At 48.2% G+C, this 17,900-nt stretch overlaps 1 protein-coding gene across 8 annotated transcripts in view; it reads right to left on the reverse strand.

The window, feature by feature from the left end:
- Positions 1–17,900, reverse strand: part of LOC112251640 (phosphodiesterase 4D interacting protein) — a 144,068-nt gene that overhangs the window by 26,142 nt on the left and 100,026 nt on the right. For 7 of the 8 annotated variants that reach the window (XM_042322437.1, XM_042322438.1, XM_042322432.1 and 4 more), the window contains 3 exons: positions 16,827–17,062; positions 12,730–12,784; positions 2,001–2,254 (listed from right to left, as the gene is read on the reverse strand). In XM_042322437.1, the coding sequence (XP_042178371.1) occupies positions 2,001–2,254; positions 12,730–12,784; positions 16,827–17,062 (545 nt within the window). The remainder of the gene's footprint in view (positions 1–2,000; positions 2,255–12,729; positions 12,785–16,826; positions 17,063–17,900) is intronic. The other variant, XM_042322434.1, reaches the window with a different exon arrangement.

Below are 17,900 nucleotides of genomic sequence, written 5' to 3' on the forward strand. Positions count from 1 at the left end.
ATAGTGTCCACTTAGCTAGATGTGGCTGGGAGGTGGTCATAGCATAGTGTCCACTTAGCTAGATGTGGCTGGGAGGTGGTCATAGTGTCCACTTAGCTAGATGTGGCTGGGAGGTGGTCATAGTGTCCACTTAGCTAGATGTGGCTGGGAGGTGGTCATAGCATAGTGTCCACTTAGCTAGATATGGCTGGGGGATGGTTATAGCATAGTGTCCACTTAGCTAGATGTGGCTGGGAGGTGGTCATAGTGTCTACTTCGCTAGATGTGGCTGGGGGATGGTTATAGCATAGTGTCCACTTAGCTAGATGTGGCTGGGGGATGGTTATAGCATAGTGTCCACTTAGCTAGATGTGGCTGGGAGGTGGTCATAGTGTCCACTTAGCTAGATGTGGCTGGGAGGTGGTCATAGCATAGTGTCCACTTAGCTAGATATGGCTGGGGGATGGTTATAGCATAGTGTCCACTTAGCTAGATGTGGCTGGGAGGTGGTCATAGTGTCCACTTAGCTAGATGTGGCTGGGAGGTGGTCATAGTGTCCACTTAGCTAGATGTGGCTGGGAGGTGGTCATAGCATAGTGTCCACTTAGCTAGATGTGGCTGGGAGGTGGTCATAGTGTCCACTTAGCTAGATGTGGCTGGGGGATGGTTATAGCATAGTGTCCACTTAGCTAGATGTGGCTGGGAAGTGGTCATAGCATAGTGTCCACTTAGCTAGATGTGGCTGGGAGGTGGTCATAGTGTCCACTTAGCTAGATGTGGCTGGGAGGTGGTCATAGTGTCCACTTAGCTAGATGTGGCTGGGAGGTGGTCATAGCATAGTGTCCACTTAGCTAGATGTGGCTGGGAGGTGGTCATAGTGTCCACTTAGCTAGATGTGGCTGGGAGGTGGTCATAGCATAGTGTCCACTTAGCTAGATGTGGCTGGGAGGTGGTCATAGCATAGTGTCCACTTAGCTAGATGTGGCTGAGAGGTGGTCATAGTGTCCACTTAGCTAGATGTGGCTGGGAGGTGGTCATAGTGTCCACTTAGCTAGATGTGGCTGGGAGGTGGTCATAGTGTCCACTTAGCTAGATGTGGCTGGGAGGTGGTCATAGTGTCCACTTAGCTAGATGTGGCTGGGAGGTGGTCATAGCATAGTGTCCACTTAGCTAGATGTGGCTGGGAGGTGGTCATAGCATAGTGTCCACTTAGCTAGATGTGGCTGGGAGGTGGTCATAGCATAGTGTCCACTTAGCTAGATGTGGCTGGGAGGTGGTCATAGTGTCCACTTAGCTAGATGTGGCTGGGAGGTGGTCATAGCATAGTGTCCACTTAGCTAGATGTGGCTGGGGGATGGTTATAGCATAGTGTCCACTTAGCTAGATGTGGCCGGGAGGTGGTCATAGTGTCCACTTAGCTAGATGTGGCTGGGAGGTGGTCATAGCATAGTGTCTGGGTAAGCATCATCTAATGTTTATCTGGAATCTGTCTGTTTTTGATATTGCTACTATGTAAATATGTCAGTAACCATTTCACTGTACCGTTTACACCTTCTGTATCCTGTGGATGTGACAAATAAACGTACATTTTGTTTTATATAGTGTGTGTTTACCAGAGACGGTAAAGTGAATAGCAATAAGACCTGCACCAAAGTCAGACTAGGATATAGGCCAAGGACTAGATAAAGTGTATTTTCACTCTGTTTAGCACATGGCCTCACATGTGAATCCTTAAAGAGATGGGTGGGGCTAAGCCTTAAGAGGGTGTGAATGACCCTGAATGGGTGGAGACAAAGAAGAGCTCTCCAGTAGGTACCAAAACATTCAAGGGTCATTTTGTCAAAAGTGGGTTTAGAAGTTTATCAACATTCAAAGCAGATGTCCTTTCCTATTGTTCCTCAACTACAGTGTATGATATACCATTTTCCAGCTCTGAGTCTCTACTTTTATCAATATGAAAAACACAATTTCAGATCTTGCTACATACATAGGACCAAATCCAGGTGGTGGGTCACATGTACCTGTACTGGCTGTAGTGGAGGCATGTCTGTTCTCCTGGCCATACTCACTGGCCACGTCAATGTCTGAGCACAGCTCCAGATCCTCATTGGTGGAGCCCTGCTCATCGGACACAAAGGAGATGTGGTCTGATTGGTCGGTGGTGTCAGAGAGGGCGTGGCTACTGCATGGTGTGTCAGAACGAGGTTGATGCTGGGTGAGTTTGGCGCGGAGAGAATCGATCACGTCATCCTTCTGTTGGAGCTCCTTACTCAGCCTGTACACAAACAAACAGGAGACCCTCAGTGATCTTGTCCTTTCCCACATAATGACAATACACCTGCTTTCTAGTGACAGAAGGATAATCGGGACAAAACAGGCTTTTCAATAGCAGAGATGTCTTGATGTACAGTGGGCAGTGTCTGCATTGTGACACCACCAGAGAGTGCTAACAGATGTAGAAAACAAAGAATGATTAAGCTATTAGCTGTCCTGTTCTCTACAGACAGAGAAGAGGCTTGGTGATCTGATCTGATCCTTCCTGAAGCTGCTTACTGACCACAGACACAGTGCAGGGGTTGACACAGACACAGACACAGTGCAGGGATTGACACAGACACAGAGACACAGACACAGTGCAGGGATTGACACAGACACAGAGACACAGACACAGTGCAGGGATGGACACAGACACAGAGACAGAGACACAGACACAGTGCAGGGATTGACACAGACACAGAGACACAGTGCAGGGATTGACACAGACACAGAGACATAGACACAGTGCAGGGATTGACACAGACACAGAGACATAGACACAGTGCAGGGATTGACACAGACACAGAGACACAGTGCAGGGATTGACACAGACACAGAGACATAGACAGGCAGGGATTGACACAGACACAGAGACATAGACAGGCAGGGATTGACACAGACACAGAGACACAGTGCAGGGATTGACACAGACACAGAGACATAGACAGGCAGGGATTGACACAGACACAGAGACATAGACAGGCAGGGATTGACACAGACACAGAGACATAGACAGGCAGACATCAACACAGAGACACAGACAGGCAGGGATTGACAAAGACACAGAGACATAATGAAACATGTTCAATTTGGTTTAAATAATGCAAAAACAGTGTTGAGTGTTGGAGAAGAAAGTAAAAGTGCAATATGTGCCATGTAAGAAAGCTAACGTTTCAGTTCCTTGCTCAAAACATGAGAACATATGAAAGCTGGTGGTTCCTTTTAACATGAGTCTTCAATATTCCCAGGTAAGAAGTTTTAGGTTGTAGTTATTATAGGAATTATAGGACTATTTCCCTCTATACCATTTGTATTTCATTAACCAGGGATTGACACAGACATAGACAGGCATGGATTGACAAAGACAAAGACACAGAGACATAGACAGGCAGGGATTGACAAAGACACAGAGACATAGACAGGCAGGGATTGACACAGACACAGAGACACAGACAGGCAGAGATCAACACAGAGACACAGACAGGGATCAGCACAGACACAGAGACACAGACACAGAGACACAGACAGGCAGGGATCAACACAGAGACACAGACAGGGATCAGCACAGACACGGAGACACAGACACGGAGACACAGACAGGGATCAGCACAGACACAGAGACACAGACAGGGATCAGCACAGACACACAGACACGGAGACACAGACAGGCAGGGATCAACACAGAGACACAGACAGGGATCAGCACAGACACGGAGACACAGACACGGAGACACAGACAGGCAGAGATCAGCACAGAGACACAGAGAGGCAGGGATCAACACAGAGACATAGACAGGGATCAGCACAGAGACACGGAGACACAGACACGGAGACACAGACAGGCAGAGATCAGCACAGAGACACAGAGAGGCAGGGATCAACACAGAGACATAGACAGGGATCAGCACAGAGACACAGAGACATAGACAGGGATCAGCACAGAGACACAGACAGGGATCAGCACAGACACAGATACACAGACAAGGATCAGCACAGACACAGAGACACAGACACAGAGACACAGACAGGCAGAGATCAACACAGAGACACAGACAGGGATCAGCACAGACACAGAGACACAGACAAGGATCAGCACAGACACAGAGACACAGACACGGAGACACAGACACAGAGACACAGACAGGCAGAGATCAACACAGAGACACAGACAGGCAAGGATCAACACAGAGACACAGACAGGCAGAGATAAACACAGACACAGAGACACAGACAGGCAGAGATCAACACAGAGACACAGACAGGCAGGGATCAACACAGAGACACAGACAGGCAGGGATCAACATAGAGACTAGAGGTCGACCGATTAATCGGAATGGCCGATTAATTAGGGCCGATTTCAAGTTTTCATAACAATCGGAAATTTGTATTTTTGGGCGCGGATTTGCCGATTTTTAAAATGATTATTTTTATACCTTTATTTAAGGCAAGTCAGTTAAGAACACATTCTTATTTTCAATGACGGCCTAGGAACGGTGGGTTAACTGCCTCGTTCAGGGGCAGAACGATAGATTTTCACCTTGTCAGCTCGGGGGATCCCATCTTGCAACATTACAGTTAACTAGTCCAACGCAATAACGACCTGCCTCTCTCTCGTTGCACTCGCCTGTTACGCGAATGCAGTAAGCCAAGGAAAGTTGCTAGCTAGCATTAAACTTATCTTATAAAAAAACATCAATCATAATCACTAGTTAACTACACATGGTTGATGATATTACTAGATATTATCTAGCGTGTCCTGCGTTGCATATAATGTGACTGAGCATACAAGCATACAAGTATCTGACTGAGCGGTGGTAGGCAGAAGCAGGCGCGTAAACATTAATTCAAACAGCACTTTCGTGCATTTTGCCAGCAGCTCTTCATTGTGCGTCAAGCATTGCGCTGTTTATGACTTCAAACCTATCAACTCCCGAGATGAGGCTGTTGTGACCGAAGTGAAATGGCTAGCTAGTTAGCGCGCGCTAATAGCGTTTCAAACGTCACTCGCTCTGAGCCTTCTAGTAGTTGTTCTCCTTGCTCTGCATGGGTAACGCTGCTTCGAGGGTGGCTGTTGCCGTTGTGTTTCTGATTCGAGTTCAGGGAGGAGAGAGGAGAGGGACGTAAGCTATACTGTTAAACTGGCAATACTAAAGTGCCTATAAGAACATCCAATAGTCAAAGGTTAATGAAATACAAATGGTATCGAGGGAAATAGTCCTATAATTCCTATAATAACTACAACCTAAAACTTCTTACCTGGGAATATTGAAGACTCATGTTAAAAGGAACCACCAGCTTTCATATGTTCTCATGTTCTGAGCAAGGAACTGAAACGTTAGCTTTCTTACATAGCACATACTGCACTTTTACTTTCTTCTACAACACTTTGTTTTTGCATTATTTAAACCAAATTGAACATGTTTCATTATTTATTGGAGGCTAAATTGATTTTATAATGATGTATTATATTAAGTTAAAATAAGTGTTCATTCAGTATTGTTGTAATTGTCATTATTACAAAAAAGAAAAGAAAAATTGGCCGATTAATCGGTATAGGTATCGGCGTTGAAAAATCATATTCGGTCGACCTCTAATAGAGACACAGACAGACAGGGATCAACACAGAGACAGACAGGGATCAACACAGACAGAGACATAGACAGGCAGGGATCAACACAGACACAGAGACACAGACAGGCAGGGATTAACACAGACACACAAAAGGGGATCAACACAGACACACAGACAGGCAGGGATCAACACAGACACACAAAAGGGGATCAACACAGACACACAGACAGGCAGGGATTAACACAGACACAGAGACACAGACACACAGACAGGGATCAACACAGACACACAAAAAGGGATCAACACAGACACACAGACAGTAGATGACCACTGGCAACTCACTCAAGATCATATACGGTAAGTTTGGATGCATACATGTAATCGTAACAAGCAGAATGTGATAAACACGCACACACACACATCCTGTTCCCCCTCAGCTGAATTAATTAATTGATAGCAGCACTCTGTGTGAAGGTCGACTCACCAATCTAAACCTGATCCCTCCACACGCACACACGCACGCACGCACACACGCACACACACACACACACACACACACACACACACACACACACACACACACACACACACACACACACACACACACACACACACACACACACACACACACACACACACACACACACACACACACACACACACACACACACACACACACACACACACACACACACACACACTTCTCTTCTGAAGGACTTACTGTATAGTAATACACAGTTAGAGATTACTATCACTCTGATTACTATCACTCTGATTACTATCACTCTGATTAGTATCACTCTGATTAGTATCACTCTGATTACCATCACTCTGATTAGTATCACTCTGATTAGTATCACTCTGATTACTATCACTCTGATTAGTATCACTCTGATTAGTATCACTCTGATTACTATCACTCTGATTACTATCACTCTGATTTCCATCACTCTGATTACTATCACTCTGATTACTATCACTCTGATTACTATCACTCTGATTACTATCACTCTGATTAGTATCACTCTGATTACTATCACTCTGATTACTATCACTCTGATTACTATCACTCTGATTACTATCACTCTGATTAGTATCACTCTGATTAGTATCACTCTGATTAGTATCACTCTGATTACTATCACTCTGATTACTATCACTCTGATTAGTATCACTCTGATTAGTATCACTCTGATTAGTATCACTCTGATTGGTATCACTCTGATTGGTATCACTCTGATTACCATCACTCTGATTAGTATCACTCTGATTGGTATCACTCTGATTAGTATCACTCTCATGTTACTAGAAAAATAACTCTGTCGTACTTTTCCATCTGCCTGTGCAGGGCCTTTCTCTCTCTGTCAGTGTTTTTTCTATACAGGGCCAGTTCTCTCTCCTGGGCCCGGCTCTCCCACAGAGAGAAGGAGAACAGAGAGTCTCTGTACAGAGGGCTGCTTTTAGACAGCATGGCCTTCCACAGGGGAGCCATTGGCCCACTGCTCGCCTGGCCAGTCTTCCCCACCGAAGGCCCTCCTCCCTGGGCTAGAGAGCAGCCATCCTGGCCTTTCTGCTGCTCCCGTTCCTCCTGCTCCTCCTCCTTCACACCAGGGAGACAGTTGTTGTCCTCGTCCTCGTTGTGGGGGGTCGTCGCCGTGGCAACGCCTCTCAACTGGGTCTCTATGGTAACCAGGCAGTGCTCATTCGCTTAATGATGAGGTTGTGATCCCCGGAGTGGTAGGTAGGTCATGGAAAGGGGAATGTGCCAGAAAGCATGATGGAGGTAGGGAGGACTGGTCATGAGCAATCAGGTGAAAAGCAATGTAAATCCCCAGATTAGACTCAGAGACAGAGACGTGCTCACTGTATCCACAGCAGCCGCTGTGACTGTGACTAGCGCGGTCTCCTAAGCAGATTCTGACCCAGGCCAGTTTGGTCCGATACAGACAAGCCCAACAAGGTCCCAGAAATCCCAAATCTGCCGTGCAGTAATTTAGCTCAGGTGGCGTTTCCCTTCTCTTTAACCAAGTGGTCTTTCCAATGCATTTCCTCTGTCTCTGCTGTAAAGAACCACTGGTAGTGTTACTGTTTGCTGGTGGACTGGTGCAGCAGAAGGAGAGTTATTCACCGCGCTGTGACTCAGTCTCACACTGCCTGAGGAGAGTAGTAGCACCTTCTCTCTTCCTGTCTGTGTCTCTCTTCCTGTTTGTCTCTCTCTATTCCTGTCTGTATCTCTCTGTCTGTCTGTCTCTCTCTGTCTGTCTGTGTCTCAAATAGTTCCCTCCTTCACTCCTCTGTTTTCAAATCCAAGCTTCCAAAAACTTTTGATGGACCTCGGGAAGGAAGAGGGAGCTTCCGATCCTTCTGTTTCTTCACTCTTTCCTCCCACCAGCAGCCAAACACAACACGGAGCGACCGGAGAGAGCGGTGTTTCTCTCCCAGGGAAGGAGAGATCAGAGCGGGTGTATCCCGGCCTAGGGGCTGCACTAGGAACCCACTCCAGTCAGAGGAGAGAGTCAGATAACCCTAGTCAGCCTTCTGTGTGTTTTATAACTCAAACTGCAGCTCAAAAACCTGGCCCCATTCGACCCTTTGCTAAATGTTCTGTCAACCACTCTGTCTGTAACTCCTGTAATGTGAATCTGTTTCTCAAAAAAAACTATTCTTGTTACATTTTCTTTCAACTAACAGGCTTTTTGAAGAGATAGCGCACGTCAAAAAAGGAACACAAAATGTCTCTAAAACCACAAAAAAACACAAGATTAAGATCCAAAGTAGAATTCCAGGTACTGTAGTCAATGCATCCCCTTTGAAAAAGTCCAAGTGTTCAGAGAAACCACCATTGCACATGTCAGAGCCCTGATTCTCCGAAACGCTCCTGTAGTTTTACAGAATACTGAGACTGAGCTGGATGGTGCTCTATACCAGGCTTTGCTCTTCTCTTGCTCCCGCTCTCTGATTCACTCTCTCGCTCTCCCTTTCTCTCTCTGTGTCTCTCTCTCCAACTCTCTCCCCCGGCTCTCTCTCCCCCTGCCTCTCTCTGTCTCTCTCTCGCTCTCTCTCCCCTGCCTCTCTCTGTCTCTCTCTCGCTCTATCTCCCCTGCCTCTCGCTCTCTCCCCCCGCTTCTCTCTCTCCTCCCCGCTTCTCTCTCTCCTCCCCGCCTCTCTCTCTCTCCTCCCCGCCTCTCTCTCTCTCCCCCGCTTCTCTCTCTCCTCCCCGCCTCTCTCTCTCTCCTCCCCGCCTCTCTCTCTCCCACCCGCCTCTCTCTCTCTCTCTCCTCCCCGCCTCTCTCTCTCTCCCACCCGCCTCTCTCTCTCTCTCTCCTCCCTGCCTCTCTCTCTCCCACCCGCCTCTCTCTCTCTCTCCTCCCCGCCTCTCTCTCTCTCTCCTCCCCGCCTCTCTCTCTCTCTCCTCCCCGCCTCTCTCTCTCTCCTCCCCGCCCTCTCTCTCTCGCCCCGCCTCTCTCTCTCCTCCCCGCCTCTCTCTCCCCCCGCCTCTCTCTCTCCCCCGCCTCTCTCTCTCCTCCCCGCCTCTCTCTCTCCCCCGCCTCTCTCTCTCCTCCCCGCCTCTCTCTCTCCCCCGCCTCTCTCTCTCCCCACACCTCTCTCTCTATTCCCCTTCGGCTCTCTCTCTCCCCCGCCTCTCTCTCTTCCACCCGCCTCTCTCTCTCCCCCGCCTCTCTCTCTCCCCCGCCTCTCTCTCTCTTCCACCCGCCTCTCTCTCTCCCCCGCCTCTATCTCTCCCCCTGCCTCTCTCTCCTCGCCGCCTCTCTCTCTCCCACCTGCCTCTCTCTCTCTATCCTCCCCGCCTCTCTCTCTCTCCTCCCGCCTCTCTCTCTCCCCCGCCTCTCTCTCTCCTCCCCGCCTCTCTCTCTCCCCCGCCTCTCTCTCTCCCCCGCCCTCTCTCTCCCCACACCTCTCTCTCTATTCCCCCGGCTCTCTCTCTCCACCCGCCTCTCTCTTCCACCCGCCTCTCTCTCTCCCCCCGCTCTCTCTCTCTCCCCCGCCTCTCTCTCTCTTCCACCCACCTCTCTCTCTCCCCCGCCTCTCTCTCTCTCCCCCTGCCTCTCTCTCCTCGCCACCTCTCTCTCTCCCACCCGCCTCTCTCTCTCTCTCCCCCCGCCTCTCTCTCTCCCCCCGCCTCTCTCTCTCTCCCCCGCCTCTCTCTCTCTCCCACCGCCTCTCTCTCTCCCTGTCTCTCTCTCTATCTCTCTGTAGCTTGAACTGCTCCTGACCCAGTTCACTGTACCATGAGGTCTTAATAACTTAACCTGATTAGTGCCCATGTCAACACCTTGCTCTGAATCCAGCACTGCAGCAAGAGCCTGAGCCATGTTACATCACACACACACACACACACACACACACACACACACGTTTTGTTCTTCTATCCTAGTGGGGACCTAAAAATTGATTTCCAATTAAAGTCCAATTTTCTCTTACCCTAAACCTTAACCTTAACCCTAACCTTAACCCATAACCCTAACCTTAACCCTAACCTTAACCACTAATCCCTACCCTTACCGTAACTCTAATTCTAACCTAACCCCTAAGCTTATAATAGCCTTTGTCCTCATGGGGATGTGGGACATGTCCCCACGAGGGAGAATTTTAGGTCCCCACAAAGATAGAAGAACCAACCCACACTCTAATACTCTCACGCACAAGGGAATCAAACCAATACAAATCCCCTCTTTTTTCTCACTCAATTACGGGCTCATCCTAAATGAGTCAACTGGCACTAAAACACATTTGAGTCCTCTGTCGACTGGCACTAAAACACATTTGAGTCCTCCGTATCTGGTTGGCCAGCTGTGGAGCATACTGCAGCTCTATCTATCTCTCTCTTTCATGAGAGAGGGAGACGCACCTCTAACTACCCACAATGCAATGCCTAGCCCTGCTCTCAACCCGGTAAGGAAACAACAACTCTAGGGGAAAGTGTCCCCCAAATCACAATCTCCACATTTTTGCTTCAAATGAGAGAAGAAGAAAAGAAAAGAAATCTGGGCCACAGTTACAGCTACCGTGTGCTTAGTGTATATCGCCCCAACACCCTGGCATGGCACAGAGGTTGCTTTCTATGCTGACTCAGATGCTGTGGTCTGTGTAGGGGCCTGGGAGCAATCTGTCATAACATGAAATAACATAAAACCATGGCGCCGACAGAGATGGCCGCCTCGCTTTGCGTTCTTAGGAAACTATGCAGTATTTTGGTGTTTTATGTATTATTTCTTACATTGTTACCCCAGGAAATCTTAAGTCTTATTACTTACAGCCGGGAAGAACTATTGGATATAAGAGCAACGTCAACTTACCATCATTATGACCAGGAATACGACTTTCCCGAAGCGGATCCTCTGTTTGGTCCACCACCCAAGACAATGGATCTGCCCTATAACAGGTTGACCCTCTAACAGGTTGACCCTCTAACTGGTTGACCCTCTAACTGGTTGACCCTCTAACAGGCTGCCTCTCGAACTGGTTGACCCTCTAACAGGTTGACCCTATAACTGGTTGACCCTATAACAGGCTGCCCCTATAACAGGTTGACCCTATAACAGGTTGACCCTATAACAGGTTGACCCTCTAACTGGTTGACCCTCTAACTGGTTGACCCTCTAACAGGTTGACCCTATAACTGGTTGACCCTATAACAGGTTGACCCTATAACAGGTTGACCCTCTAACTGGTTGACCCTCTAACTGGTTGACCCTCTAACAGGCTGCCTCTCGAACTGGTTGACCCTCTAACAGGTTGACCCTCTAACAGGTTGACCCTCTAACTGGTTGACCCTCTAACAGGTTGACCCTCTAACAGGCTGCCCTCTAACTGGCTGCCCTCTAACAGGTTGACCCTCTAACTGGCTGCCCTCTAACAGGTTGACCCTCTAACTGGCTGCCCCTCTAACTGGCTGCCCCTCTAACTGGCTGACCCTCTAACTCTATGTAATCAGTTGTCCCCAGATACCAGGGCCTTCCAGGTGACAGCCTGACCAGGCCACTGGCTGCACAGCACATATGACCCCATAATCCAGGACAGTGGTTATTAACCATCCTACTTGATGAGGACTATGTCACAGCTCAGAGATACAGTTCCCCAGAGGACCATGCAAGCCGACACAGGAATACAATGTTTGTCAGGTTCTGTTCATTGTGTGTGTGTGTGTGTGTGGGGGGGGTACTCTCTCTCGTGCTCACACACCCTTTCTCTGAGTCTGAACCCAAACAGAGGACAGCGTGAATCTTCACAGACAACTGACCTCGTGCCCAGACCCCTGTGACCTGGTCAACTGGCTATTCCTCACACACACACACACACACACACACACACACACACACACACACACACACACACACACACACACACACACACACAGTGAGAGAGAGAGAGAGGCATGATGGGAAGGAGATAAAGAGGGCGCCTTATCAAATCTCCCGTGGCGATCTGAGGCTGTTGCCATGGCAATCATAGCGAGGCAGAGGGAGGGCAGTGGGTTCATCCAATCACAATGCTCCTCATCAATCACTGTCCCCATGGGGCTGGTTAGCACTGGTGACATCATACAGCATGGCCCTGACTCAACGTGTTAGCATTAACGCTAATGTGGCTAACGCTATAAAAACCAGCCACGTTAAACATGTCCACCAGCATGAGGGGGTAAAGGATTAAAGAGGGTGAGCGAAAAAATGAGAAGCAGAGAAATATGGTGGATAGACACAGTGAGGGGAATGAAGGAGATGGAGAGATCTGCCTCTCACTCCTACAATGACAGCCACAGTGGTTTATTGGATTGGGATCTGACGTCGTTAGAGACATGAGCAACTGATCGATCTCCATCTCTGTTGATCGTCACTGCCACCTGTCTAACGTGCTGGTCCTGCCAGTGAGTTAATCAGACTGATTGATCGTCTGTGTGGATCACTGATCGAGTGACAAACAAAAACACTGTATAACCCCCCTGGAGGACACAGGCCCCCAAACAACAATCAATATGTTCCAAATGCCAAAATGTCCAGCTATACAGCAACGTCAACAACCACAACACACAGAGATTACACTGCTAATGATTTAATGCTGTTGCATTGATGCCATACTGTTGCAAACACACACATATGCACACACACAAACTGGCAGACGTACCGTATGGCAAGCAGCTCTGTGCCAGTCTTGTCGTCGGGAATCTTGGGATGGTCTCCTGAAGAGAGGGGATGAGAGAGGAGAGAGACATTATATCTATTTGGTCAGTAAACACACAGGTCCATCACACATACAAGGTCACACACACTCATGCTAATCTTGTTGGACATAAGTGAGAAATTCTGTTCGCAAATGTCTGTGCTGTAAAAGTTAAAACATGTTGAAGATTGAGTATATTTTTAATTTTTCCAAGATGGCGTAGCATTCAGATGTCCTTTTTTTTCTAAAAACTCAACTTCACAACACTCTCCTGCAACCCACCTCACCAAATGTGGTGTGAATTAGTTTCTTTTAAAAGTATTATTCACCTCAAATCTGAAATCCACAACAGAAGCTAGCCAGTTCACTAGCTAACGTTAGTATTCAGCTAACCACGGCTAGCGGTCATCAGCTATACTTTAGCTCGGAAAGCTAGGCGCCAGTTTTGTACAACGCGACTCAGACCAGAGCATACCGGACTTATTTTCTCTCCATATCCCCTGATTCCTACCGCAAGCTCTGGACATTTTCACCTGGATCTTGCAGCTAGCTAGCTGCTATCCGAGTGACAGTTGGCTAATGTTGGTCCCGGAGCAAACCCCAATTATCCCATGGCTAGCCAGCTGAAGAGTTCCATCAGCCACTCCTGGGCTACAATCACCTATCCGGACCCGTTTTACTGCCGATGCGGAGCCCCACCGTGCCTTCACGACTGGACTACCAGCGTTATCTGCCCGAGGGAGTGTTTCAACTGGCCCATCTGCTAACTGCGGCCCATTATCCGTTAGCTCTCTTGAGCATATCGGCTGCTAGCTGAATAGGTCTATCGGACAGTTTTCCTGGGCCACTATAACTATAACTATTTAGACGATTGGATTGATCCCCTCTACCACACGGAACCCCACTAATCTACTAACGGAAACGCACAAAGTGGCTAAAAACAGAACACCGTCCTACGCTAGCTTGTTACCGATGGCCCGGCTAGCTGCCTGAATCACCGTGACCCCAACCAACCTCACTACTAACTGGACCCTTATGATCACTCGACTAAGCATGCCTCTCCTTAATGTCAATATGCCTTGTCCATTGCTGTTCTGGTTAGTGTTTATTGACTTATTTCACTGTAGAGCCTCTAGCCCTGCTCAATATACCTTATCAAACCCTTCAGTTCCACCACCCACATATGCAATGACATCACGTGGTTTCAATGATGTTTCTAGAGACAATATCTCTCTCATCATCACTCAATGCCTAGGTGTACCTCACTGAATTCACAACCTACTATACCTTTGTCTGTACATTATACCTTGAATCTATTTTATCGCCCCCAGAAACCTGCTCCTTTTACGCTCTGTTCCGGACATCCTAGACGACCAATTCTCATAGCTTTTAGCCATACCCTTATCCTACTCCTCTGTTCCTCTTGTGATGTAGAAGTGAATCCAGGCTCTTTTGTTGACTTCTGTAACCTTAAAAGCCTTGGTTACATGCATGTTAAGATTAGAAGCCTCCTCCCTAAGTTTGTTTTATTCACTGCTTTAGCACACTCTGCCAACCCGGATGTCCTAGCCGTGTCTGAATCCTGGCTTAGGAAGACCACCAAAAACTCTGAAATCTCCATCCCTAACTACAACATTTTCAGACAAGATAGAATGGCCAAAGGGGGCGGTGTTGCAATCTACTGCAGAGATAACCTTCAGAGTTCTGTCCTACTATTCAGGTCTGTACCCAAACTATTTGAACTTCTACTTTTAAAAATCCACCTCTCTAAAAACAAGTCTCTCAGCGTTGCCACTTGCAAAAGACCACCCTCTGCTCTGGACACCATATGCGAACTGATTGCCCCCCATCTATCTTCAGAGATCGTGCTGCTAGGTGACCTAAACTGGGACATGCTTAACACCACGGCCATCCTACAATCTAAGCTTGTTGCTCTCAGTCTCACACAAAATATCAATGAACCTACCAGGTACCACCCCAAAGCCGTAAACACGGGCACCCTCATAGAAATCATCCTAACCAACTTGCCCTCTAAATACACCTCTACTGTGTTCAACCAAGACCTCAGCGATCACTGCCTCATTGCCTGTATCAGTAATGGGTCAGCAGTCAAACGACCTCCACTCATCACTGTCAAACGCTCCCTGAAACACTTCAGCGAGCAGGCCTTTCTAATCGACCTGGCCGGGGTATCCTGGAATGATATTAACCTCATCCCGTCAGTAGAGGAAGCCTGGTTATTCTTTAAAAATGCCATCCTCACCATCTTAAATAAGCATGTCCATTCAAAAAATGTAGAACCAGGAACAGATATAGCCCTTGGTTCTTTCCAGACCTGACTGCCCTTAACCAGCACAAAAAACATCCTGTGGCGTTCTGCATTAGCATCGAATAGCCCCAGTGATATGTAACTTTTCAGGGAAGTTAGGAACAAATATATACAGGCAGTTGGAAAAGCCAAGGCTAGCTTTTTCAAACAGAAATTTGCTTCCTGCAACACAAACTCAAAAAAATTCTAGGACACTGTAAAGTCCATGGAGAATAAGAGCACCTCCTCCCAGCTGCCCACTGCACTGAGGATAGGAAACTCTGTCACCACTGATAAATCCACTATAATTGAGAATATCAATAAGCATTATTCTACGGCTGGCCATGCTTTCCACCTGGCTACCCCTACACCGGTCAACAGCACTGCACCCCCCACAGCAACTCGCCCAAGCCTTCCCAATTTCTCCTTCTCCCAAATCCAGTCAGCTGGTGTTCTGCAAGAGCTGCAAAATCTGGACCCCTACAAATCAGCCGGGCTAGACAATCTGGACCCTTTCTTTCTAAAATTATCTGCCTATATTTTTGCAACCCCTATTACTAGCCTGTTCAACCTCTCTTTCGTGTCGTCTGAGATTCACAAAGATTGGAAAGCAGCTGCGGTCATTCCCCTCTTCAAAGGGGAGACACTCTTGACCCAAACTGCTACAGACCTATATCTATCCTACCTTGCCTTTCTAAGGTCTTCGACAGCCAAGTTAACAAACAGATTACTGACCATTTCGAATCCCACTGTACCTTCTCCACTATGCAATCTGGTTTCAGAGCTGGTCATGTGTGCACCTCAGCCACGCTCAAGGTCCTAAACGATATCATAACCTCCATCGATAAGAAACAATACTGTGCAGCCGTATTCATTGACCTGGCCAAGGCTTTCGACTCTGTCAATCACCACAACCTCATCGGCAGACTCGACAGCCTCGGTTTCTCAAATGATTGCCTCACATCAAACATCTCCAATCCAAAGTTAAATCTAGAATTGGCTTCCTATTTCGCAACAAAGCATCCTTCACTCATGCTGCCAAACATACCCTCGTAAAACGGACCATCCTACCGATCCTCAACTTCGGCGATGTCATTTACAAAATAGCCTCCAACACCCTACTCAACAAATTGGATGCAGTCTATCACAGTGCCATCCGTTTTGTCACCAAAGCCCCATATACTACCCACCACTGCGACCTGTACGCTCTCGTTGGCTGGCCCTCGCTTCATACTCGTCGCCAAACCACTGGTTCCAGGTCATCTACAAGTCCCTGCTAGGTAAATGTATTTATTTTTAAATGTATTTATTTGATTTATTTTGCTCCCTTGCACCCCAGTATTTCTACTTTGCACATTCACCTACTGCAAATCTACAATTCCAGTGTTTTTAATTGCCACCATGCCCTTTTTTTTGCCTTTACCGCCCTTATCTCACCTCATTTGCTCACATCGTATATAGACTTGTTTCTACTGTATTATTGACTGTATGTTTGTTTTACTCCATGTGTAACTCTGTGTTGTTGTATGTGTCGAACTGCTTTGCTTTATCTTGGCCAGGTCGCAGTTGTAAATGAGAACTTGTTCTCAACTTGCCTACCTGCTTAAACAAAGGTAAAATAAAATTTAAATAAATAAAGAATATTAGGTAGCTGTAATCGTATGTGCATGGTGCCATTGTGTCCTTTTGTGTCCATTAAGTGCTATTTGTGTGCCATCGTGCATTTGTCATGTGTTTTCTCCTCTCCACTCACGTCCGCTGATCTTGGTGCTGACTCTCTGTGCCAGGGCGCTGCTCTGTGCCAGCTGTTCTCTGAAGCTCTGGCCCATATAGTAGTCTATGTCGTTGGCACGAAGCAGCTCCTCGAAGGCCTTGGTGGTGTCACCCAGGTGCTGGATCAAGATGTGGCACACCCCGCGCCCCTCACGCATCCTCTGGCGCAGGTGGGACAGCTCACGGGCCTGGGCCTGGATCAGAGTGTTAAACTTCCTACAAAGAGACAGACAGAAGGTGAAGGAAGAGTCAACAGGAGACAGACAGAGGGTGAAGGATGAGTCAATAGGAGGTGGTGGACTAGGTGTGGTGGTGGACTAGGTGTGGTGGACTAGGTGTGGTGGTGGTGGACTAGGTGTGGTGGTGGTGGACTAGGTGTGGCGGTGGTGGTGGACCAGGTGTGATGGTGGTGGACCAGGTGTGGTGGTGGTGGACCAGGTGTGGTGGTGGTGGACTAGGTGTGGTGGTGGTGGTGGACTAGGTGTGGTGGTGGTGGTGGACCAGGTGTGGTGGTGGTGGTGGACCAGGTGTGGTGGACCAGGTGTGGTGGACTAGGTGTGGTGGTGGTGGACTAGGTGTGGTGGTGGTGGTGGACTAGATGTGGTGGTGGATAAGGTGTGGTGGTGGTGGACTAGGTGTGGTGGTGGACTAGATGTGGTGGTGATGGTGGTGGTGGACTAGGTGTGGTGGTGGACTAGGTGTGGTGGTGGTGGTGGACAAGGTGTGGTGGACTAGATGTGGTGATGGTGGTTGTGGTGGACTAGGTGTGGTGGTGGACTAGGTGTGGGGGTGGACTAGGTGTGGTGGTGGTGATGGACTAGGTGTGGTGGTGGACCAGATGTGGTTGTGGTGGACTAGGTGTGGTGGTGGTTGTGGTGGACTAGGTGTGGTGGACTCGGTGTGGTGCTGGTGGACTAGGTGTGGTGCTGGTGGACTAGGTGTGGTGGTGGTGGACTAGGTGTGGTGGTGGTTGTAAACTAGGTGTGGTGGTGGTGGTGGAGCAGGTGTGGTGGTGATGGTGGACTAGATGTGGTGATGGTGGTGGTGGTGGACT

The sequence above is a fragment of the Oncorhynchus tshawytscha genome, linkage group LG05, assembly GCF_018296145.1.
Source record: "Oncorhynchus tshawytscha isolate Ot180627B linkage group LG05, Otsh_v2.0, whole genome shotgun sequence".
Lineage (NCBI taxonomy): Eukaryota > Metazoa > Chordata > Actinopteri > Salmoniformes > Salmonidae > Oncorhynchus > Oncorhynchus tshawytscha.